This window comes from Ranitomeya variabilis, chromosome 2 (genome assembly GCF_051348905.1).
Source record: "Ranitomeya variabilis isolate aRanVar5 chromosome 2, aRanVar5.hap1, whole genome shotgun sequence".
In the NCBI taxonomy this organism is placed as follows: domain Eukaryota; kingdom Metazoa; phylum Chordata; class Amphibia; order Anura; family Dendrobatidae; genus Ranitomeya; species Ranitomeya variabilis.
Window position 1 is genome coordinate 34,376,768 of NC_135233.1, and position 26,977 is coordinate 34,403,744.

Sequence of the window (26,977 nt, forward strand, 5' to 3'; positions counted from 1 at the left end):
AAGAGAGAAAAAAGGCGGTCGGGGAAGCGGGAGGAGGGAAGCGCGCAGACGGCACTGCTACTTGTATACTCAGTCGTCTGCCTAATCCTTATCCCACAGCATTGTCAATACCCATCTAATTCCATTTTAACAACAGTAATTGGCTGATGGAGTAGAAGATATAGATTTGTTTTCCTGATGACTCCTTGACTTTTTTTCCTCTGGTAATACTAATACAATTCCAAATCCTTACCGGTGTGATTGTGTCATGAGTAGGTCAACAGTCATGTCAAGGTCCTATTGGAAGCTTCATAGCGAACATCTTAATTTAGACTTAGCTATCTCTTTCGTGTCGTATGTGCATTTGCCAGTAATTCTTTCACGTCTCAGTCATTCCATTATGCCAGAATCCATTTACTTTAGCCGACAATGGCTCTGCATGGCAATCGCTCTGCGGGGCAGGCGGTTTCAGTTTACGCCATCCTTATAATGATTCCCTTTAAAGTGCTGGAGGGCTGTGTGTGGCCCACGTGTGCCAGAACCTTCAAAAGAATATTTTATAAAATACAATCACAGAATAGTTACTAATATTAGCTGCTATTTTTTTTTCTCATTTTCATAGTTTTGTAACCACTGATGTCGCTGCTCCTTTGCTAACTTGTGGGCGATCCATGGCTCTTCCCCATCTAACTCCCAGTAATACTTTGCAGTTATAAGCCCGTCCCCCGAGGAGCCGGAGCTTCAGTCAGTTTTCTCTCGAAGGAAAGGCGGGATGGTATCCTCCTCCGCAACACCGATTCCGAGAGGAAAGACGTTCATTATCTTGACAATCTTCACACTAGAGTACCGTGTAAAAAAAAAAAAAAAATATATATATATATATATATATATATATATATATATATATATATATATATATATATATATATATATATATATATATATATACACTTTTTAAAAAGGCCAAAAAACATCAAACTAAGGGGCTTCTCACTATAAATTTTTTTTTTTCGTTCCTTTTTAAAAGGGATTTTTGAGTTTTAGGTAAATTAGTTGTATACAACAAAACCGTTTAGCAGCTTTTTAATATACTTTGCATTTCAGCTTTTCACATTTTCAATACATCGCTGCTTCTCTTCATTCAGTGAGACCGATGGCCCTAGTTACACCATTCGCTTACAGTCGATTTTGGCTTTTTTTGTTTCATGTTATATTCTTCTAAATGTTTTTTTTTTTTTTTCACTTTTTTTTGCTCTTTAAAATGAGGGTTGAAATCACTGGCCTAAATTAAAAAAAAAAATAGAGCAAAGACATGATCATTTTGGCATACAAGTGCCTAAATCCAAACTTTTATTACTGAAAAAAAAGGAGGATGCTGAATCGAATGTTTTTATATTTTTCTACATTTTAAAGTATCTGGACAAGTAATCGGCTGCATGTGTATATTCTTTCAAAAATGTGTGAGAATATATAGACAATTCATTAATCTATAGATATTGGACATTTTGTGGGTTTTTTATTAGTTCCTATTGAGCACAGTCTTTTCCCCAGATAAGAAAATGTCAACCGATGGGGCATCATGAAACTCCACCTGGATGTCAGCAACCTCAATTGAAACATGCACAAGTTCTCAGAGGACTTGTGTGTGATTATACAGGGTGTCCGACCCCTTTAAGATTAAAAGCAACAGTAACTGAAGATGGAGGATCAAGAAGCACTATGTGGATATAAGCAACCTCTTTTGAAACGCACTGTGCATGCGCTAGTTTCTAAGATGTCCAGTACCTGCGCAGATGAAACTGTTCCATCGCCGTGCTACCAAACTTTGCCACTGCACTTGTGCTGATCCAGAATACAAGTACATGAGCATGTGCAGGTCCAGAATACATACGCGTGAGCAAGGTCCATAATGCAAGCGCATACGCAGGTGTGAAATGCAAGCGTACGAGCAAAGTCCAGAATGCAGGTGCATGAGCAAGGTCCTGGATGCAAGCGCACGCTGAGGTCCAGGATGCAAGCGCACGCTGAGGTCCAGGATGCAAGCGCACGCTGAGGTCCAGGATGCAAGCGCACGCTGAGGTCCAGGATGCAAGCGCACGCTGAGGTCCAGGATGCAAGCGCACGCTGAGGTCCAGGATGCAAGCGCACGCTGAGGTCCAGGATGCAAGCGCACGCTGAGGTCCAGGATGCAAGCGCACGCTGAGGTCCAGGATGCAAGCGCACGCTGAGGTCCAGGATGCAAGCGCACGCTGAGGTCCAGGATGCAAGCGCACGCTGAGGTCCAGGATGCAAGCGCACGCTGAGGTCCAGGATGCAAGCGCACGCTGAGGTCCAGGATGCAAGCGCACGCTGAGGTCCAGGATGCAAGCGCACGCTGAGGTCCAGGATGCAAGCGCACGCTGAGGTCCAGGATGCAAGCGCACGCTGAGGTCTAAAATGCAAGCATGCAAACAAGACCCAGAATGCAAGCGCAGTGTGTTGCAATGGAGGTTAATGATGGACTTGTTTTTGGATGGATGCCGAGAGCTGTTGGGGGAGAAGTGGTCATCTGGATGCCTCACCAAGTGATAAACCTGGGCACAACATCTAACCAGTATATATCGGTGATACTCCCCTTTACCCGTTATTTGTAAAGAGTATTTAGGACGTGTTTGACACCTTTAAGAATTAAAGCAACAATCTGTACAGTAAATTGTAGCAATGAGATAGAGCGACGTCTAACAGCACAATGGGAAGTGACATGACTATTTCCAGCAGATACACGCCTAGGAACAGGCAGAATTAGGCAAAGACTGATTCTGAGGTTCTAGCCCCCTTTAATAAATAAGAGTAATCTTCCCCATTTAGTTCCCACAGGGAATGGTGCGATAGCTGTGTAGTCAGGGGTCGGGGCCTGTGACTTCACATCTCGCTTTATTAGCAGCCAGGGAAGGTTGCACAAAGAACAGATCGTGGAAGAGGTTTGACACGAGAAATTAATTATGAAATAAAAGGCAGATTTGCACTCCGGCTACAATTAGCCCGTCACAATAGCTGCAGTCACCTTGGAGCCCTGGAACTGAAAGTGACACTGTCTGTAGTCTGGGAGCCCAATATAGTCGCTGCTCTCCCCAGACTACAAGCTCCTGATCTCACCTCTAAAAGTAAGAATAAAGGGGTTATCCAGGACAATAAATGTAGATGATCCCCTCACCCCCACCATCAACTCTTTTGGACCTCCCAAATTAGGAACCTGTGCACATTGTAGAGAGCCAGGATAGCACAGCTCCATACACCGTGTAGTGGTGGTTCTCCGGTACTGCAGCTCACATTCATTTCAATAGACACTGGAGCTGCAGTACCCAAGATCAGCCACTACGCAGTGTATGGCACTGTGGTGTCCCGCTATCGTGCACTGTGTACATCCAGCCACCACGTGAGCCGATCAGCGTGGGTTGCAAGACCCCATCTATCTGATAGTGAAGGTCTGTCCTAAGGAAAACCCCTTTAAGGAAGAGGCATTTTTTATGTCTGGTTCTGTGTCTTTCTGATATTATCATTTTTAGGGATATACACACCTGCAGGGTCCTTAGTGTTCAATATATGTAATTTAGGATGAAAATATATATATATATATATATATATATATATATATATATATATATATATATATATATATATATATATATATATATATATATGTATATGTATGTGTATATATATATATATGTGTATGTATATATATATATATGTGTATGTATATATATATATATATGTATGTGTATATATATATATATGTGTATGTATATATATATATATATATATATATATATATATATCTATCTTAATCCTAAGTGATGTTAAAAATGTTTGACAGTTTAGATTTCACAGGATCTTTATATCTGCAGATGGAGTGAACCGAAAATCAGAGAGCTTGTTCCAATTTGAGCTTGTCACCATTTTTTTTGGTCTCTTTTCTGAGCTCCTCAGTGCTGATTTATGACCACCTCAAAGTGCAGCTCAGAAATCAGCACTGAGGAGCTCACATCAGAGTTAGAAGCTCGCTGACCAATTCTCAATTAATCCATTCTGCACGGAATGTACAAAAGAGCCTGTGAAATCCAAACTGTGAACATTTTTTAATTAAACCCAAATGGAAAAATTATTTTTAGCCCAATATGCAAATAAAAATAATTTGTTTAAAAAAAAAAAAAAAAACACGGGACCTCATCAATCAGACCTGGAATATTCCTAATTTCAGAAAGCAAAAGAGACGGATGAACGGCTTCTGTGATATCATTCTGGAGCCCAACCAGAAACTTCCTCCTGCAGGAAAAAAAAGAAATAATAATGGAAATGTTCACTTGCAGTAAGACAAATGGTATTAAATGAGAAAACACTCCATGAATTGCAAATGCAGCCGAGTTAATTTGTTGCTACAGTCGTGTTGCCCTACTGTTAAATGAAGGCTGCGTAATTATCTTGTTGGCAAAGATAATGTCAGAACCTTATTTCTTCTTACATGCCTCGTTTTTACACCAGGGCTAATTGAGCTGCAAGGTGACAACTGACTGTACGCGCCTATCATTAGCTCTGTCTCTGCAGACTTTTTTTTTTTTTCTCTCTGGAGTATCTAGACATGGTTTGTTTTTTTATTCTTTAAAAAAAAAGGCGCAAGTCCTTCCAACCTCTATGAACACCACTGATCCTAAAAGTTAAGGCATTGCTGGTAAAGCCCTGCCTCCGTCTGTGTAATTTGTGCCGCACCGCACCGGACCCGTCGGCCGTCCCCTGCGAAGCTCATAGACGATGTGGAACTCTGCATGGTAATATTGGGAGGGGACACTTTAAAAAGAAAAAAAAATAGATTTTTTTGTAGCTTTAACTCCATTTTAGCTTAGTTTGAACTCTACTCAAAAAGTCACTGCGGCCGGAGCGGAGGTCAGCAGATCAGTGCTGGTGCCAGGTGTTGGGTTCCCCTCGATCTGATATAAATGAGCTATGTTATCAGTATGTTAAGCCCAGAAAACTGTTTCATTTGTTTTTCCTTATAGGGTTTTTATTTTTATTAGCTGGCTTTTAAAAATTATGGGGATGTCCAGCATGAGGGATCTCAATACGTCATTGAGAGAAGCAGAAGAAAACGCTTTTGGCGTGCAACTACAAGTATGCAGATTGCATAAGCGTGGTCACATGATGACAGCCGGCAGAGCAAAATCCTATCAGTGTGTATATTACGCCCCCCTAATTATTACGCCTGCTTGCAAATGTTGAACTTTTGCCTGAAAAATGTAAATTTTTGTTATTTATTTGTCTACTAAAACGTGTTGTTAAATAACCAGTTGTTGTCCATGCAATCATCAGTTTTCCGCTTTTTAAATGCAGTAATAAGTAGCTAAAACTGAGCAGAGAGCTGTCCGTAGTACCAGTGTTATGTGCAGACTTCAGGAAGTCTTTGAGAAGCAACTTCAGCCAATAGCAGCAGTGCAGGAAGTGATGTCACAGAAAGGGGCGTCGTTTTGGTCACTTTTTCTGTATAACCCAGTAACATCCAGCAATGCGCCAGCCAATAGCAGCAGTGCAGGAAATAATGTCACAGAAAGGAGCGCCGTCGTTTTTTGTCACTTCTCTATAACCCAGGAACATCCAGCAGTGCGCCAGCCAATTGCAGCAGTGCAGGAAGTGATGTCACAGAAAGGGGCGCCGTCGTTTTGGTCACTTCTCTATAAACCAGTACCATCCAGTAGTGCGCCAGCCAATAGCGGCAGTGCAGGAAATGATGTCACAGAGAGGGGCATCATTTTGGTCACTTCTTCTGTATAACCCAGTGACATCCAGCAGTGCGCCAGCCAATAGCAGCAGTGCAGGAAGTGATGTCACAGAGAGGGGCATCATTTTGGTCACTTCTGTATAAACCAGTAACATCCAGCAGTGCGCCAGTCAATAGCAGCAGTGCAGGAAGTGATGTCACAGAGAGGGGCGTCATTTTGGTCACTTCTGTATAACCCAGTAACATCCAGCAGTGCGCCAGTCAATAGCAGCAGTGCAGGAAGTGATGTCACAGAGAGGGGCGTCATTTTGGTCACTTTTTCTGTATAACCCAGTGACATCCAGCAGTGCGCCAGCCAATAGCAGCAGTGCAGGAAGTGATGTCACAGAGAGGGGCATCATTTTGGTCACTTCTGTATAAACCAGTGACATCCAGCAGTGCGCCAGCCAATAGCAGCAGTGCAGGAAGTGATGTCACAGAAAGGGGCGTCGTTTTGGTCACTTTTTCTGTATAACCCAGTAACATCCAGCAATGCGCCAGCCAATAGCAGCAGTGCAGGAAATGATGTCACAGAAAGGGGCGCCGTCGTTTTGGTCACTTCTCTATAACCCAGGAACATCCAGCAGTGCGCCAGCCAATTGCAGCAGTGCAGGAAGTGATGTCACAGAAAAGGGCGCCGTCGTTTTGGTCACTTCTCTATAAACCAGTACCATCCAGTAGTGCGCCAGCCAATAGCAGCAGTGCAGGAAATGATGTCACAGAGAGGGGCATCATTTTGGTCACTTCTCTATAAACCAGTACCATCCAGTAGTGCGCCAGCCAATAGCAGCAGTGCAGGAAGTGATGCCACAGAGAGGGGCATCATTTTGGTCACTTCTGTATAACCCAGTAACATCCAGCAGTGCGCCAGTCAATAGCAGCAGTGCAGGAAGTGATGTCACAGAGAGGGGCGTCATTTTGGTCACTTCTGTATAACCCAGTAACATCCAGCAGTGCGCCAGTCAATAGCAGCAGTGCAGGAAGTGATGTCACAGAGAGGGGCGTCATTTTGGTCACTTTTTCTGTATAACCCAGTGACATCCAGCAGTGCGCCAGCCAATAGCAGCAGTGCAGGAAGTGATGTCACAGAGAGGGGCATCATTTTGGTCACTTCTGTATAACCCAGTAACATCCAGCAGTTCGCCAGCCAATAGCAGCAGTGCAGGAAGTGATGTCACAGAGAGGGGCGTCATTTTGGTCTCTTCTGTATAACCCAGTAACATCCAGCAGTGCGCCAGTCAATAGCAGCAGTGCAGGAAGTGATGTCACAGAGAGGGGCGTCATTTTGGTCACTTTTTCTGTATAACCCAGTGACATCCAGCAGTGTGCCAGCCAATAGCAGCAGTGCAGGAAGTGATGTCACAGAGAGGGGCATCATTTTGGTCACTTCTGTATAACCCAGTAACATCCAGCAGTTCGCCAGCCAATAGCAGCAGTGCAGGAAGTGATGTCACAGAGAGGGGCGTCATTTTGGTCTCTTCTGTATAACCCAGTAACATCCAGCAGTGCGCCAGCCAATAGCAGCAGTGCAGGAAGTGATGTCACAGAGAGGGGCGTCATTTTGGTCTCTTCTGTGTAACCCAGTAACATCCAGCAGTGCGCCAGCCAATAGCAGCAGTGCAGGAAGTGATGTCACAGAGAGGGGCGTCATTTTGGTCTCTTCTGTATAACCCAGTAACATCCAGCAGTGCGCCAGCCAATAGCAGCAGTGCAGGAAGTGATGTCACAGAGAGGGGCGTCATTTTGGTCTCTTCTGTATAACCCAGTAACATCCAGCAGTGCGCCAGCCAATAGCAGCAGTGCAGGAAGTGATGTCACAGAGAGGGGCGTCATTTTGGTCACTTCTGTATAACCCAGTAACATCCAGCAGTGCGCCAGCCAATAGCAGCAGTGCAGGAAGTGATGTCACAGAGAGGGGCGTCATTTTGGTCTCTTCTGTATAACCCAGTAACATCCAGCAGTGCTCCAGCCAATAGCAGCAGTGCAGGAAGTGATGTCACAGAGAGGGGCATCATTTTGGTCACTTCTGTATAACTCAGTAACATCCAGCAGTTCGCCAGCCAATAGCAGCAGTGCAGGAAGTGATGTCACAGAGAGGGGCGTCATTTTGGTCTCTTCTGTGTAACCCAGTAACATCCAGCAGTGCGCCAGCCAATAGCAGCAGTGCAGGAAGTGATGTCACAGAGAGGGGCGTCATTTTGGTCTCTTCTGTATAACCCAGTAACATCCAGCAGTGCGCCAGCCAATAGCAGCAGTGCAGGAAGTGATGTCACAGAGAGGGGCGTCATTTTGGTCTCTTCTGTATAACCCAGTAACATCCAGCAGTGCGCCAGCCAATAGCAGCAGTGCAGGAAGTGATGTCACAGAGAGGGGCGTCATTTTGGTCACTTCTGTATAACCCAGTAACATCCAGCAGTGCGCCAGCCAATAGCAGCAGTGCAGGAAGTGATGTCACAGAGAGGGGCGTCATTTTGGTCTCTTCTGTATAACCCAGTAACATCCAGCAGTGCGCCAGCCAATAGCAGCAGTGCAGGAAGTGATGTCACAGAGAGGGGCGTCATTTTGGTCACTTCTGTATAACCCAGTAACATCCAGCAGTGCTCCAGCCAATAGCAGCAGTGCAGGAAGTGATGTCACAGAGAGGGGCGTCATTTTGGACTCTTCTGTATAACCCAGTAACATCCAGCAGTGCTCCAGCCAATAGCAGCAGTGCAGGAAGTCATGTCACAGAGAGGGGCGTCATTTTGGTCACTTCTGTATAACCCAGTAACATCCAGCAGTGCGCCAGCCAATAGCAGCAGTGCAGGAAGTGATGTCACAGAGAGGGGCGTCATTTTGGTCACTTCTGTATAACCCAGTAACATCCAGCAGTGCGCCAGCCAATAGCAGCAGTGCAGGAAGTGATGTCACAGAGAGGGGCGTCATTTTGGTCACTTCTGTATAACCCAGTAACATCCAGCAGTGCGCCAGCCAATAGCAGCAGTGCAGGAAGTGATGTCACAGAGAGGGGCGTCATTTTGGTCACTTCTGTATAACCCAGTAACATCCAGCAGTGCTCCAGCCAATAGCAGCAGTGCAGGAAGTGATGTCACAGAGAGGGGCATCATTTTGGTCTCTTCTGTATAACCCAGTAACATCCAGCAGTGCGCAATGGGAGACGCCGATCACAAACCTTTATGTGCATTATTTTTCGAGTTATCTTATCATAACGCATTCATCCATTTTTGCAGATCTACTTGGCGGAGGCCTGAAGTTCCAGTTTAGGGCGCTATATTCTGTATGCTCTTGGAACCGGCTAGTCTAACGCTAAAGACCTTTTCGACTTTCGTTAAACCAACACCAATCGGCCACAGACAAGCCAATCGGCAGGCATTGAATGACCTGTTTAGACAGGCCGACTGCACTTCACTACGATCGTTCTGCATGCCCAGAATGTTATTATTCTCGGCAGCACTTTGACTGTGAGCGACGTGCTGCTGAGAACGAGGATTTTTTAAGCAGGCTTTACAATAATTTCACCCTACGAACGAACAAACTGGTTTAGATCGGACGTAGGCATTGTGCCTGTGCCCTACCCAGTGATCTTTTAATTTCTCGAAGCAGGTGGAGTTGGCAATTACATCCATGGTCAGTACATCGCCCCTTCCCTCCCGGATGATGAATTGCAAATAGCTGGACTTCCATACACAAGGCGAAAGTCCTATAAATCTTCCATCCGTAATAATGACACGATGAGAAGACTGGCAGCTATAACAAGGCTGCTGTTGTCACCCACTTTACCGTAGACTCCATATCCATCATTATCAGCCGGGGTTTGCTGCAACTGGACAAGAAGGTCCAAAGAAAGATGAGTTGTTTGTGCGGAAGCATCCAGAAGGTCCCATCTGGCAGGGAGTAAATGGGATTTTTTTTTCCTGTTCAGTGGCCCACAGCTGTCCATCATTTTGGTCAGGTATCTGATCGCTCCATGCTGAGGGACAATATGGCTTTATGCACTTTTTCAGTGCTGGGATTTAAAGGGATGCCATCATCAGCATATGACCTATTGGTTAAATCGGGTTTTATATGCTTTTTAAAAAATGTAATTTTTTTTTTCATATCACGATCATTATTAAAGGGAATCTGTCAGCATGTTTTTCTACATAAACCGAGAGCAGCATGATGTAGAGCTCTGCGATGTGTTGTACTTTCAATACAATCAGTGTTTTATCAGCAGGAGATTATTACTGCAGGACTAGGTGTCTTGTGCCTCTTGGTCCAACCACGCCCCACCACTGATTGGACGCTTTCTGTGTATACTATATAGTGATAGCGGCCAATCAGTGGTGTGGGCAGGATTATACAGGGCTCTGCATTCTGAGCTCTGCTTGATCTGCAACAGAGAAAATAGTGATTGTTTGAAAGTGACAGCAAGTGATACATCGCTGGAATCAGGGTCTCAGCCCCTACATCATGCAGCTATAGCAAAAACTTGCTGACAGATTTCCTATAAGAAAAAAAAAAAAAATTACTTTTTACACTGTCCCAATGTCACGCATTTCCTCATCTTTCAGGAAGCGTTTTCAGCTGACCCCTTAAATTGCTGACTGTATTTTATAACATTGTCAAAGAGATCGGCTTGTTAGAAAGTGTAGATACCATATTAAAAAAATGACATTTTTTATTTATTTTTTTACATTTCTATTATTTTATATATATTTTTTTGCTATTATTATTACTTATTATTTTTCACCCATCCTGATTTTTATGGCTTTTTCTGTGCTCCTGGCGCTCGCATCATCCTCCATACCTGCATCCTTAACCTCCTGTACCTCCATTCATTTATCCCTTTCATTTACACGTTTCCCCCCCCCCTCGCCCACGGGCAGCAGTCCCATGCAGGTTTCCGGCACGTATTAGTGTCTTGATGGAATAACGACTTTGAAATTAAAATCTGCAGCATATTGTACTTCATCTCTGCAGACCCGGCTTCACACAGCAGTCGCCTTCTGAAAATATATGTCAAGAGCACGCTCCCCTCATATCACAATTTGGCCAATTTGTTTTCAGACAGACTTGTTTCAGACCTATTTTTGGAGGCCCTCCGTGGCCTGACCATACGTCCCGACATAATTTATTGTGGCAGTGGAACATATGGACTTTTCATCATTGTCCAGCTGAAATCCTCAGTTGGACATAGATGTTTTCCTCCCTGAAGCAGGTGACATAGACTAATATTTTCTAAGATTGCTCCTTTGTGTTTTCCTATTTTTTTTTTTTTTTTTTTACTTGACTCAGGAGTTAGGAAGGAATTAAGACTGCAAGAATTGTGAACATTTAGGTTTATTTTCTAGAATGGAAGATTGTGGAGGAAACAATTCTACAAAATATTATCAAAATATTAATGTAAATAGAAAATGAGATAGGTATTTTATATCTATTATCTCGCTTTTCTCTTTCTTCTCTTTTTTTCTTCTCTCGTTTTCGCCCTCATTCTCTTGCTCCTGCTCTCTCGTTCTTTCTCTCGTTTTCTCGCTCCCTCCTTTGCTTGTTTTCTTGCTTCCTCTTTCTTTCTCACGCTCCCTCTTTCTCACGCTCCCTCTTTCTCACGCTCCCTCTTTCTCACGCTCCCTCTTTCTCACGCTCCCTCTTTCTCACGCTCCCTCTTTCTCACGCTCCCTCTTTCCCACGCTCCCTCTTTCCCACGCTCCCTCTTTCCCACGCTCCCTCTTTCCCACGCTCCCTCTTTCCCACGCTCCCTCTTTCCCACGCTCCCTCTTTCCCTCGCTCCCTCTTTCCCTCGCTCCCTCTTTCCCTCGCTCCCTCTTTCCCTCGCTCCCTCTTTCCCTCGCTCCCTCTTTCCCTCGCTCCCTCTTTCCCTCGCTCCCTCTTTCCCTCGCTCCCTCTTTCCCTCGCTCCCTCTTTCCCTCGCTCCCTCTTTCCTTCGCTCCCTCTTTCCCTCGCTCCCTCTTTCCCTCGCTCCCTCTTTCCCTCGCTCCCTCTTTCCCTCGCTCCCTCTTTCCCTCGCTCCCTCTTTCCCTCGCTCCCTCTTTCCCTCGCTCCCTCTTTCCCTCGCTCCCTCTTTCCCTCGCTCCCTCTTTCCCTCGCTCCCTCTTTCCCTCGCTCCCTCTTTCCCTCGCTCCCTCATTCCCGCTTTCTCGCTTCCTTGTTTACTCGCTCTCTCTCCCTCCCTTTTTCTCTCTTAGTATTTTACAGTTTTAACATTTACAGATTATTCTATAACTAAACAGTTTTAATTTAAGAGGAGGAGAGTAGACCTGATGGGTTTTGGATTATGGAATGTTGCAGATTATTGAACGGTGATGTAAAAGTTATTATGATTATGCCTTTTCTTTAGGATATAAGACTTTCTCATAACGAAAACGCCAAGAGGGAAGATAGCCGTCGCCATACGATCTTTTGTCTAATGTGTACAGGATCTAAAGGGTGAATCCACATTTGCACAGAATAAATCTGCAGCGCTTTACTGTACCATTAAAACGGATTCGTCTTTTCGAGTCTCGCCCACGTTCTGCAGACATCTCCATATCCATCTGATTCTTTTGTCGATGGTCACAATTGGTTTTTACCATTTTCAGGCCAACTAGGGCGAGTCTGCATTTTTACGTCATGTTGGGCTTCGTTCTCAGATTCATTGCGTTTTAGAAACAGATAAACGGAATAAATGATCCGCAGCATCCGTTTATGCAAATAGAAGCAGATGATGAAGTCGGTGTCTTAAAACAGGATAAAAGGCCTCAATTTAGAACTTCTATTCTAAAACCGGATCCCAGACAGGACACCTTAGGGACCCTCTTCCTCCATTTGCACAAATGATGCCGCTGATCACTTGTTCCGTTTCTCTATCCCTGAAACGGAACTGACCAGCGGAACGTCCCAACATACGTTTGGCCGAGCCTGTAAAGGGTCTTTCTTACCTTTTGAGTATTGTCACGTATCCTCAGGGTAGGTAAGACCCTCCTGATGAGTGGGAATTCTGATGGCTGGGGCCACCACCCGTACCGAAGTGGCCCATCACAATGCGCATGCGCACCACTCCTTCATTCGGGTGGGTTGAGAATTGGCGCGCATGCTTTCTCATGGGACATTTCAGAACAACATTTCTTGGGATCCATCGGATCTGAGCAGTCAAATTCTACTGACCCACAAGATCAGAAAAGGTGGTCATGTTTAATCTTAGGACTAACCCTTTTAAAGGACCACAAGTAAAATGGTTAGGCACCTAAATCCTCATCCTGTAGAACTGTGGCTACCCATTCTGTGCCTGCGGCTGTCGGGGTGAGAAAGGGGATTTTGGGGGGTCGTCGTGTTGCAGCGGGTCAGACACCATCGGTTCAGCCCATTTTACAGGAAGATTCTACATGGAATCCTGCGCGTTCTATGGTTCCGTGTTGTCGCAGCGCCTTTTTGCCGTTAAACCGCTCAAGTATATAAAGACTCTAATCGTTAGATTTTTTTTATTACCGGCCACGCGCACAGATCCACAAATTGCCTTGTTTCAGATTTATTATGTATTACTCCAGAAATTCTATAAAGATCAGAAGAACTGATTACAACGCTGACCTTTGCATTAACTCATCCGAATTTAAATTCCAGTGTTTGATTTGCGAGAATAAGTCCATTTATCATGGAGCCTCTGCGGGAGGGAGGGGGGAGCGTCGGGACCCTGATTGGGAGTATTGAGACCAAATTTTATTTATCGAACGTGGGAGGAAAATTGCTCACCGAACAAGAGGAGCAAAACTCTGACCCGTCGTCACGCCGCAAATAACAAATTTAGGCGTTTAGTGTGTGGGGGGCGTTTAATAGACCTGTAATTTATAAACCCCCTTTACTTTTTCTTTTTAAATCCAGATGCCTAGAGAATCAATAGGTGAGGCCGGTGTCATTCATCTCGCCTCCCGCCCGCCGTCTATTACCGCCACTCTCGGATTTTCGCATTTATTGTTACGATATTTGCAGTAAATCAACATTTTTTTTTTTTTTTTTTAATGTATCACTTTTAGTGTCGGCACAGTGCGGGAGGCTGCGCATATGTTTTATCTATTTATGCGGCGACGTGCACTTGATTACTTTTATCGTACATTACGCCAGCACTAGAGATGATTCACTATGTATAATTACCGCCAGCGTAACGACAGACTGCAAAGGGTCCTATAATAACCAGGTTATATTTATTCAGGGTTTGATGAGCGATTTTTGTTATCAGATAGTCAGGATTATCAGGCAGATATATGTATATATACGGTGTGTGTGTGTGTGTATGTATATATATATATGTATATATATATATATATATATATATATATATATATATATATATATATATATATATATGTATATGTGTGTGTGTGTGTATATACACTATGTTCCAAATTATTATGCAAATTACATTTTTCTCAGATTTTCCTAAATGGTCGGTGCAAATGACAGTCAGTCTAATAAAAGTCATCACCCGTTAGATTATACATCAAATTTTATTGAAGAAACCTCCCAATGATAACAGTATAATCTCCAAAATGAATAAAAACTCACAATGCACTGTTCCAAATTATTACGCACAGTAGAATTTCTAAACATTTGATATGTTTTAAAGAACTGAAAATGCTCATTTGTGGAATTTGCAGCATTAGGAGGTCACATTCACTGAACAAAAAGCTATTTAACTCCAAAACATCCTAACAGGCCAAGTTACATGTTAACATAGGACCCTTCTTTGATTTCACCTTCACAGTTCTTGCATCCATTGAACTTGTGAGTTTTTGGAGAGTTTCTGCTTGTATTTCTCTGCCTCCCAGAGCTGCTGTTTGGATGTGAACTGCCTCCCACCCTCATAGATCTTTTGCTTGAGGATCCTCTAAAGCTTCTCTATAGGGTTGAGGTCAGGGGAAGATGGTGGCCACACCATGAGTTTATCTCCTTTTATGCCCATAGCAGCCAATGACGCAGAGGTTTTCTTTGCAGCATGAGATGGGGCATTGTCAGCATGAAGATGATTTTGCTCCTGAAGGCACGTTTCTGCTTTTTAGACCATAGAAGAAAGTTGTCAGTCAGAAACTCTATATACTTTGCAGTGGTCATTTTCACACCTTCAGGAACCTTAAAGGGCCTTACCAGCTGTTTCCCATGATTCTGGCCCAAAACATGACTCCTCCACCTCCTCGCTGACGTTGCAGCCTTGTTGGGACATGGTGGCCATCCACCAACCATCCACTACTCCATCCATCTGGACCATCCAGGGTTGCTCAACACTTATCAGTAAACAAGACTGTTTGTAAATTAGTCTTCATGTATGTGTGGGCCCAATACAACCATTTCTGCTTGTGAACACTGTTTAAGGGTGGCCGAATGGTAGGTTTATGGACCACAGCAAGCTTTTGAAGGAGCCTACACCTTGAGGTTCGAGGGACTCCAGACACACCAGCAGCTTCAAATATCTGTTTGCTGCTTTGTAATGGCTTTTTAGCAGCTGCTTTCTTAATCCGATGAACTTGCCTGGCAGAAATCTTCCTCATTATGCCTTTATCAGCACAAACACAATTGTGCTCAGATACAGCCACGAATCTCTTAACAGTTCGATGATCACGCTTATGTTTTTGGAAAATTTCTAATGTTTTCATCCCTTCACCAAGGCATTGCACTATTTGATGCTTTTCAGCAGCAGAGAGATCCTTTTTCTTTCCCTTGTTACTTGAAAACCTTACCTGTGACCTGCTTAATAATGTGGAACATCATTTTTAAGTAGTTTTTCTTTAATTAGAATCACCTGGAAAACCAATTATCCCATGTGTTTAAGATTGATTTCAGTGTATATATATATATATATATATATATATATATATATATATATATATATATATATATATATATATATATATATATGTGTATGTATATATATTTAAAATGAAGGCATTTTACATAAATATGAAAAAATACAAATATCAATGTAAATTTAAAGGGGACTTTTCAGAGCGATTTCAATTATGAAAGTAGTGGTACGACTGTAAAGGTCCTAATAAAATGATAAAAACAATACCTGTTTTGTAGTAATCCGATGTGCCAGCGCTGAGAAATCGAGCTTTGAAATCACATGCAAACTAGGGGCGTGTCTATATACAGAGTGCTTTGGCAGAGCCCCTGGCTAATTTGCATAGGGCTTTCAAGCTCGATTTCTCAGCGCTGGCACATTGGATTTTTACAAGAGAGGTGTCATTCTTAAAGTTGCAGTAAGATCTTTTCAGCAATGTCGCTGTCTCCCTTTAAAACTCTGTATATAGTAAAAGCATGTGAGATTAGGAAGCCGTACAATATAAACACTCATTCCTATATTAGGGCCTACATACACATTAGATCATATATGTCAAACTCTGGCCCGTGGGCCAAATCTGGCCCGCAGGGTGAGTAAATTTGGCCCGCAACGCTGGGTGAGTCCCCCGATTTATATTTGGCTCATGACGCTGGGCATTGATGGATGAGGGAGTGTCTACTGATGCTTCCTCTCCCATCATTAACCCTCTACATCTGATGTCTCAGTGCAGCAGGCGCGAAGACGTCATTACAACATACCGAGATGTGCAGAGGATCTGAAGACACAATGAAGAGACCGAAGCAGCGGAGGAACGGGCAAAGATGAATATTTTTAATGTGGGACCCAATTTACTGCATAGAGCACTATGTGGGGCCATTATACTGTATGGAGCACTATGTGGGGCTATTATACTGTATGGAGCACTATGCGGGGCCATTATATTGTATAGAGCACTATATGGGGCCGTTTTATTGTATGGATGACTATGTGAGGCCATTATGCTTTATGGAGCACTATGTAGGCCCATTATACTGTATAGAGCAGTATATGGGCCATTATATTGTATGGAGGACTGTCGGGCCCATTATACTGTATGGAGCACTATGTGGGAACATTATACTGTATAGAGCACAATGTGTGGCCATTATATTTATGGAGGACTATGTCGGACCCATTTTATTGTATGCAGCACTATGTGGGGCCATTATGCTGTATGGAGGACTATGTGGGTCCATTATACTGTATGGAGCACTATATGGGGCCATTATACTGTATGGAGCACTATATGGATACATTATACTGTATGGCGCACTATGTAGGGCTCATTATATTGTGTGGAGCACTATGTGGTGCCAGTATACTGTATAGAGCACAGTATATGGCCATTATACTATGTGGGGCCATTATACTGTATGAAAGGCAGTGCAGGGCCCGGTCATACTGTATGGAGCTGTATATGAGGCCATTACAACGTATGGAGCACTATGTGGGCCCTTTATACTGTGTGGAGCACTATGTGGAGCCATTATACTATATGTAGCATTGTGTGGGGCCATTATACTGTATGGAGGGCTGAGTAGACCTAACAGTTGGCGATTCATGCTGTGTTGGGGTCACTATTCTTTGTTGGAGCGTTTGAGGGAGAGTGAGTACAGTAGGGTTATCATACTGGTCATGTGGAGGGTACTTTGGAGGAATTCACTGTGGGGGTATGATACTGTGTTTGGGGCCACTATTTAAGGTTTTTTTTAATACTTTATTACATATTTAAATTAGGCCATTGGACCATATGCTATTTGGTGCTCTTACATAACATATTATATTATTCCAATATTTTATTCTAAGATCTATTAATTATTATTATTTATTTATATAGCACCTGTTCAACTGACTAGGACAGATCTAGCAAAGGTTACCTTGACTCAGATAATACACAAAAAAGACACCAAACTTGATTTCGGTCAAAGGCCTGTGCTAGGTTAAAGGAAATATGCCAGCAGGATTTTGCTATTTAATCTGAGAGCTGCATGAAGGGCTAATTCCAGGGATGTGTCACTTTCTGAGCTTCTTGCTGTAGTTTCAATGCAATCAGTGTTTTATCAGCAGGAGATTATCAGTGCAGGACATGCAAGGCAGTCCAGCTAATCTGTGTAACCCCGCCCTCAACACTGATTGGCAGCTTGCTGAACGTGTACACAGGAAGCTGCCAATCAGTTGTGTGGGCGGGGTTATACACAGCTCACTGTTATGAGCACTGTAAAATCTGCAGCAGACAAAAACCAAGCAGTCCAGTAAGTAACACATCGCTGGAATCAGGATCTCAGCCCCTACATCACGCTGTTCTTAGGTTAAATAGCAAAAACCTTCTGGCAGACTCCCTTTAAGTAATATTAACCTTCCTTTACAAGTTATGATAACGTTCTCTTCATCTGTATCTCATGTTTCTGGCTAGCTTTAGGCACCTTAGTGCACGCAATAAGAAAACAATGATGACACTCATTAATAGTAATAGAAAATAATAATATATACAGATATTATTTTAGGGGGAAAAAAATAAAATCTGAAGTTAGATTAATTTTTTCTTCTTTTCGTCTACTGCTATAAAGAATTTCATGTGAGACCTAAGATAGAAGTAAAAACTAAGTAAATACTGCTAATAATAAAAATAGTAATAATAAAGATAAATAATGCCATCTTTCTTTCTTTATACTTATCCGGGAGAAGCAATGACTCAATTTTTCTGGATTCTAGGAATTTTACTGTAAATTTGCAGTCGTCTGGAATAGAAAATCTGAAATACTCCATTTATTGTCATAGAGGGGAGGCTGCAAAAAACTTCTCCTGCTCTGCCTTAAAGCATGTGGACAGCCCATTAAAGGGGTTTGTTTTCTGTTGTTACAAGAAGAGTTCTGGCAGTGTTTCATTTTCCTGCAGCGCCTCCAGAGGGGAAATGAAGCTTTGCATAAAATCTGCTATTATCTGAGTTGTCTCCGAAATCCAGAACAGGACGGGTCCTCCAGAGAGATGCTACCTACCAGCATGTTGTACCTATCTCTGCTGGCACAGCTTAGTTAAAGACCACTCCTGCCGGCGATTCTGCAGCTTTCGCTAATGTCACGTCAACAGAGAAGCGTCTTTTCTTCTGCGCAGCTCGGTTGACAAGTCGTTACTGCTAACGTCATGCTGATTGACAGCCAAATCCCCTTTGCCTAACTGTGGGAAGACAACTGTCAATCAACATTATGGCAGTCACGCGCTGTCGTAGGAGCAGCCTGGAAGAAGCACTGCTCTGCTGACGTGGAGCAGCTGAATCGCTGGCAAGAGCAGTCAGTGACTGCTCTGTGGTGGCACCAGGTAGAACGGGCAGGGAGTTGCCTGTGTTAGCAATTAACTGCCTGTTAGGTTTTAGACCCATAGTGAAAAAAAAAAATAGTCTTGGATAACTTCAAGTCCATATAATATGAGAAAATGAAATGTTTCATCGCTGAGAAATCGAGCTCTGAAGCTACATATGAATGAGCCAGAATGTGCATTGGGGGTGTGTCTACAAGTGCATGCACACGCCCCCAAAATGCTCCCATGCTAATTTGCATGTGGTTTGACAGCTTGCTTTCTGAGTGCTGGCACATCAGTTCAAAACATTCAGCAATCTGTTTGATACACCCAGTTTAGCTTCTGAATGTGTGGTCAGTTAGTTCTTATTAGGTTGTGGTTTTGTGAGCGATTCTACCATTCATTGTGTTTTCAAAACTGCGGCTATTTTGGAAGGTTTTGTGAAAATTACAGCAAAAACTAATGCATTATGGGAATACGACCTTAAAGTGAAGCAATCGATCTAAATCTGAATTTTCTGTTAAATTTATTGTTTGCATTTTTTTTTTAAAGCCCAATTTATATTAAAAATCTCTTAATTGAAGTAATGCAGTTCTCACACTAACCATTTGTTTTTTTTTTATTTTTTAGACTCCAGTTTCTTGTTTCAGGAATTACACACATACATTAGCAGCAATAAAGAGACTCCTCCTCCCTATCGTTTCTATAGAAGCATCTAATGAGCGTGTGCAAAGGTGAATGGAAGGAAGGAGGAAGAACAGAGTGACCTTTGACATTGCCTATTGTGATTGATGGGTCTTATGTTCTCAACTGTGTATAGAGGTGTTAGTAGGCGATGTACAGGAGGAGGTGAGCTGTGATATCACCTATTGTGGATGGTGGATCCTGTGTTATCTGTTGTATATAGAGGTGTTATTAGTCATTGTACAGGAGGAGGAGGTGAGCTGTGACATCTCCTATTGTGAATGGTGGATCCTGTGTTATCTACTGTATATAGAGGTGTTATCAGTCATTGTACAGGAGGAGGAGGTGAGCTGTGACATCACCTATTGTGAATGGTGGATCCTGGGTTATCTACTGTATATAGTGGTGTTATCAGTCATTGTACAAGAGGAGGAGGTGAGCTGTGACATCACCTGTTGTGAATGGTGGATCCTGTGTTATCTACTGTATATAGAGGTGTTATCAGTCATTGTACAGGAGTAGGAGGAGGTGAGCTGTGACATCACCTTTTGTGAATGGTGGATCCCGTGTTATCTACTGTATATAGAGGTGTTATCAGTCATTGTACAGGAGGGGGAGGTGAGCTGTGATATCACCTATTGTGAACTGTGGATCCTGTGTTATCTACTGTATATAGAGGTGTTATCAGTCATTGTACAGGAGGAGGAGGTGAGCTGTGACATCACCTGTTGTGAATGGTGGATCCTGTGTTATCTACTGTATATGGAGGTGTTATCAGTCATTGTACAGGAGTAGGAGGAGGTGAGCTGTGACATCACCTTTTGTGAATGGTGGATCCCGTGTTATCTACTGTATATAGAGGTGTTATCAGTCATTGTACAGGAGGGGGAGGTAAGCAGGGCTGTGGAGTCGGTAAGCCACAGTTGCGACTCCGACTCCTGGATTTTATCAGGTTCCGGCTCCGACTCCTTCATAAATGGCCAATTCGTAACAATAAATTTACTGTTGTAAAATATTAACATCGTGCTTATTCAGTTTCTCACCATCATATAAGTAATCAGACCACTTAGAGCAAAAACTATATTTATTAGAATACAATTAGAATATAGCAAATAACTTTTACAAACTTTTCTAAACTCTTGTAAGTAAATATGCAATAAACACTGTTCTGCAGTTAATAAGAAGAAATCTATAAATTTGTCCTCAGAAAAAGTATTGCCCCTGTCAAATCCTCCATGGATGCCTTCAAATCTGATCTAATTATTTTGAGAGCGAGAACAACGTCTCTACACTAACTTGGGTTGGTGGCAAAGCAGTAACCACTCGGGCAACATCTCTGACAATGTCAGGATACAGAGGAATCGCTTGTTGCACTGTTATTTTTGATGAACGGTCAAATTTCTCAATTTCTTTTAGTGCACATGAAAAATTCTGCTGGAATGTACTGGCTGTGTTCTTTGATGGGGATGACTCTTCTTCTATGCGGGAACGCTTTGCACGGTCCTTGTGATCCAAATATTTTTCGAAATTAAATTCTTCATCAGTTGATGAGGGTGAAGATGTGGCAGGACGACCAAATTCTTCTTGTTCCTCCTGACTGTTCTGCAACCCGTTCATCCTTACTGCTATTTCAAACAGAGCTTCTATTCCTTTAGTTAGCTGTTGATCATCTAGAAGAATCCGAGGTATTGGGTCTACATAAAGACTGTTATTTTGTAATTGTAGCTCCTCTTTCCATTTCATTGATGTAGCAATGCCACTTGCAATTAACCCTCCTCTTTGGGACAGGCGAAACATCAGGTTCTTCCACTCCTTTAAGAAAATACCTGGAGTTAAGTCCTCTGCTTGTAATTTTTTAGTCACTGTAAATGGGTGCTCTAGCAATTTTTCCAGCTCAGTCACCTGATTCCACTGACTTTTATTTAGCGTTCAGTTGAGGGTTAGCCATGTCTACAAGAAAGGTTTTCAGTTCAACCAAGCGCTGAATCATTAAGTAAGTACTGGCCCATCGTGTGGCTTGATCAATAATTGCCCCTTTTCCAGTACATCTCTTCAAAATTGAGTCAACTTTAGGGGTTCTGGCAACAGTAGCCAATTTTCTCACCCTGCCGACTGTTTCTTATAGCCAGCTGTAGCGTATGCACAACACAGCGCATGTGATGAATGAAAGAACATATTGACACAGTTTCACCAAGATCATCTAAACTATCATGTTGCTGTTCATCTGAAGCAACTTCAGTTTGCTCCTCAGTTACAATACTGTGTTCCTCTATTTCAAACATTTCTGTTTCTGTGGACCCAGAATGTTCTTCTAGCTGCTGGTCACCATCATTACTCTCATTCATTAGCTTAATAGTACTTATCATATTTGAAGCATTGTCAGTTACGACAGAAAGAACTTGCGCTTTTTTAAGTTCATAGTCTTGCAGAACCTTTTCCACCAAGAGAAACTCATTGGTGTGATGAGCTTTGGTGTCTTTTACTGCCAATGTCTTGGTAATTTCATTTTTGTCACAAACAAATCAGACATTGATGGCAAAATAGTTCACTCTGTGACGTGTGCAGGCATCCATTTTAAGAAACAGAAAGCGTCCCTTGAGAGTTTTTTTTTAAGTTCTTCCTTTTGTTTAAAAGCTTCTTCAATTACTAATTTTCTAATACTCTCTCTCCAGAGAAACACCAAGCTTGCGGGCCATTTCCCCATTCAGACACACAAAAGCTGGTCGTGAAAATAATGAAATAGGCACACTATCCTTTACAACAAGCTCTATGATCTGTTTTTTAAATGTATCTACTGTCATTGTCGCAGTAACTTTGTCACTGACAAAATATCTTGCAACTGATGGCTGCAAAGTTCTCTGCTCCTTTGTTTGGCTGGAAGAGCTGGTTTGAATGTAGTCTTTCTCATCCACTGCTTTCAGTACTTCTGGATGAAAGCACTGTAAATGTCTCTTTAGATTAGAACCTCTGGTAGGAGCATTTTTATCTTTGCCTGAATATGCACTGATCTTGGCTTCACAGCATTTGTTTTCGTCTGGATCATTTGTCATACACTGACAGACATAATGTTTTCTATCTTGAGTGATGGTGAAATGTTCAAATACAGCTGATTTAATGTGACGCTTCTTTGACATTCTCAGGTTTTTAATTCTGCATTCACAGTCCAAATGACAATTGTTTTTCCTAAAAACAATTATTGCCAGGTCGTACAACTGATATAGTGGTCAGTAATACTGTTATTCCTCATGTACTCAGTTAACTGATGCAAAGTTTGTTGAAAGGATGATACTTCTTAGGGCTTGTTTCCACTTGCGAGATATACCGTATATACTCGAGTATAAGCCGACCCGAGTATAAGCCGACCCCCCTAATTTTGCCACAAAAAACTGGGAAAACTTATTGACTGGAGTATAAGCCTAGGGTGGAAAATGCAGCAGCTACCGGTGAATTTCAAAAATAATAATAGATGCTCCATACCGTTCATTATAGCTGTGCCATAGAAAGCTGTGCCATATAGTGCTCTGCGCCGTTCATTATTGCCCCATAGCTGTGCCATATAGTGCTCTGCACCGTTCATTATTGCCCCATAGCTGTGCCATATAGTGCTCTGCACCGTTCATTATTGCCCCATAGCTGTGCCATATAGTGCTCTGCACCGTTCATTATTGCCCCATAGCTGTGCCATATAGTGCTCTGCACCGTTCATTATTGCCCCATAGCTGTGCCATATAGTGCTCTGCACCATTCATTATTGCCCCATAGCTGTGCCATATAGTGCTCTGCACCGTTCATTATTGCCCCATAGATGTGCCATATAGTGCTCTGCACCGTTCATTATTGCCCCATAGATGTACCATAGAAAGCTGTGCAATTGCTGCTGCTGCAATAATAAAAAAAAAAGACATACTCACCTCTCTTGCTTGCAGCTCCTCAGCGTCCCGTCCCGGCGTCTCTCTGCACTGACTGATCAGGCAGAGGGCGGCGCGCACACTATATGCGTCATCGTGCCCTCTGACCTGCACAGTCAGTGCGTAGAGACACCGGGAAGATGGAGCGGCGCCCGGCGTGTGGAACGCGGACAGGTGAATATGTAATACTTACCTGCTCCCGGCGTCCCGCTCCTTCCCCCGGACAGCTGGTCTTCGGTGCCGCAGCCTCTTCCTCTATCAGCGGTCACCGTTACCGCTCATTAGAGAAATGAATATGCGGCTCCTCTTCTCACAGTCTTCCTCTTCTGAGTAGCAGCTGTGAGATGCTTGGAAGACGCACACCTAGTAAACATCTAGTCTAGAGGAGGAGCTTTACTACTAAGAATTTGCAACACATTTTCACTTTCAGTTTCATACATTGTAAGTAGGGGGGTTGGGGCAGCATGAGGTTAACCAAGTATAAGATTAGATAAGGGCAGTGGAGAACAGTGACACACAAGAAGTAAGAAATGTCTCTATCTCCAGCAGAACTGCTTATCACTGTTGTTCATAGTTTGATAGAACATATATATTTGAGTAACATTTATAAAATTCATATGAAAGTTCAATTATGAAATATTAATACATTTTTTTTAAGCTGGAGTCGGTACATTTCTACCGACTCCGACTCCAACCAAAACTAACTCCAACTCCACGACTCCGACTCCACAGCCCTGGAGGTGAGCTGTGATATCACCTATTGTGAATGGTGGATCCTGTGTTATCTACTGTATATAGAGGTGTTATCAGTCATTGTACAGGAGGAGGAGGTAAGCTGTGATATCACCTATTGTGAATGGTGGATCCTGTGTTATCTACTGTATATAGAGGTGTTATCAGTCATTGTACAGGAGGAGGAGGAGGTGAGCTGTGATATCACCTATTGTGAATGGTGAATCCTGTGTTATCTACTGTATATAGAGGTGTTATCAGTCATTGTACAGGAGGAGGAGGTGAGCTGTGACATCACCTATTGTGAATGGTGGATCCTGTGTTATCTACTATATATAGAGGTGTTATCAGTCATTGTACAGGAGGAGGAGGTGAGCTGTGACATCACCTATTGTGAATGGTGAATCCTGTGTTATCTACAGTATATAGAGGTGTTATCAGTCATTGTACAGGAGGAGGAGGTGAGCTGTGACATCACCTATTGTGAATGGGGGATCCTGTGTTATCTACTGTATATAGAGGTGTTATCAGTCATTGTACAGGAGGAGGAGGTGAGCTGTGACATCCCTATTGTGAATGGTGAATCCTGTGTTATCTACTGTATATAGAGGTGTTATCAGTCATTGTACAGGAGGAGGAGGTGAGCTGTGACATCACCTATTGTGAATGGTGGATCCTGTGTTATCTACTGTATATAGAGGTGTTATCAGTCATTGTACAGGAGGAGGAGGTGAGCTGTGACATCACCTATTGTGAATGGTGGATCCTGTGTTATCTACTGTATATAGAGGTGTTATCAGTCATTGCACAGGAGGAGGAGGTGAGCTGTGACATCACCTATTGTGATTGGTGGATTCTCTTGTTATCAGCTGTGTATAAAGGTGTTTCCTATTATTGTAATCCTGTCTCTGATGATAATGAGACTGCTGAAACGTCCTCCTGAAAGGACAGGAAATATGAGTCTTAAAAATTTCACAGACTGAAAATTACAAGATTACTAATGTTGTATTCTAATAACGATCATGATCTGAAGAAAAAAAACTTAAAAAAAAAAAAAAATTCATGGGACATGAAAACCTCATTTATACAGTAGGTCATTTTCCGATTATGGCTTTTCTTTAAAATGAACCGATTCTCACATTGGCGCCTCTACTGGATCAGAATCTTACCAGACGTGCCGGCGGTTGCGGTGGAGGAGGAGGCCGCCGCCGCCAGGTGTTTAATTACTATGCAGAGCTGAGAACTTGTTTTCTGGAAACAGCAATATTTATTTCAGCCTGATTAAATTAACACTAAGTGAAATGAGATGTTTCTGAATATCCGATTACCTCCTCTCCTGCGCTGACAGTACCCAAGTACATCTAAAATGCTTTTCCTAAAATGACTCCTTCATCCCAGAAGCCGACCTCTGTAAGGTAGCACCAGGCACTTAAAGGGGTGCTCCAGTCTTATAAGGTGATGGCCGATGGCTGGCATGCACAGTCACTTTATGATCATAGTGGTCTTAAAGGGATTTCTTGCTACATTTTTCATGGAAGCCACCCTCTGAAGAAGGGGGAAAAAAGCCACAATTCTCACCAGAATCCACCCCCTGGTCCAGAGTGGCATTGCATTACACTTATTAAAAATCCTTTCTGTTCAATTATATACAGCTCGCTGCCAAGGTTACTGGTTACTGCTGCAGTTTATCCAGAGGTGGCCAGTTTCTGAGGAAAGGGATGCGCGCTTGCTAGCTGTTTTGCTATTCAGCTTGTAAGCTCTTCTCTGAAGCTGTCCATATTGCTGGATCTGCCCTCCTCCAATGCTGCAGAGGCAGAGCTGCCACTGCTACTTCCATCTAAGAGAGGGAGACGTTCGGAGCTGCTGCCGGTCCGAGCTGTCAGTCTACAGGAGCGCAACCTGGAAGCCGGGAGGCAGGGGAGAGTTTGCCACCAGGTTTGTGATAATAAGTAATGCAGTTGTATCACTTACAAGGTTTCTTGCTATAGTATTGATAAATCCGAGAAATCTGCTGCAGCCCTGCTAGTCTTCTCAGTGGTTAGCCCCTGCTATATAATCCTTGGTATTTATAGGCTTTGGCTATTCTCATCCCTTGACATTGATTGGCAGCTGTCGTTACTTCACAGGACACGTTTCCATTGCTCCATAGTCCAGTGGTGGCAGCTTACACCACTCCATCTGACGCTCAGCATTGTGCTTGGTGATGTACGGCTGCATGCAGCTGCTCGGCCATGAAGCTTCCGGCAGGGGCGCAGTGTTTGTGCTAATGTTATACCAGAAGAGGAGTGAAGTTATGGTGACTTTTCTGCCCCCCGCTCTGTAACATTTTGGGGTCTCCACTTCGTGGCTGAGTTGCTTCGGTTCCTTCCACACCTTAGTATCATCATCACTCACAGGTGATGGGGGAAGATTCAGGAGGATGAAATGTCATGGACGGACTTGTTACCCCGGTGGCTCCTATTACAGGACCGCGCTAGAAAATGTACAAATGGTTTGCAAAGGAACACGGACCTGGGAACAGCTCCATTGATGATAATGGGAGGGGAAAATCACAGCGCACGTATGTGATCCACAGACGTCAGATGTAGAGACCCTCCGGCACTGACGGCCGTTTCTCGCTGCTGTCGGTGAGATGTATGTCTCCATGTCAGGTGTGTCCCCAGCCGGTGACAACGCGTGTGTCGGGTATTTCATCATCCCCTTGTATCCACAGACAATTTAATGGAAACTCGGGGCAGGTGGAAA

At 43.2% G+C, this 26,977-nt stretch overlaps 1 protein-coding gene across 6 annotated transcripts in view; it reads left to right on the plus strand.

Moving 5' to 3' along the window:
* GPATCH2 (G-patch domain containing 2) overlaps positions 1 to 26,977 on the plus strand; it is a 164,306-nt gene that overhangs the window by 51,047 nt on the left and 86,282 nt on the right. The window contains exon 6 of one of the 6 annotated variants that reach the window (XM_077282260.1): positions 19,539 to 19,680. The exons of the other annotated variants lie outside the window; for them this stretch is intronic. Coding sequence (XP_077138375.1) covers positions 19,539 to 19,646 — 108 coding nt within the window. The 3' untranslated portion in view covers positions 19,647 to 19,680. Of the gene's footprint in view, positions 1 to 19,538; positions 19,681 to 26,977 lie in introns of those variants that run through there. 6 annotated transcript variants of the gene reach the window in all.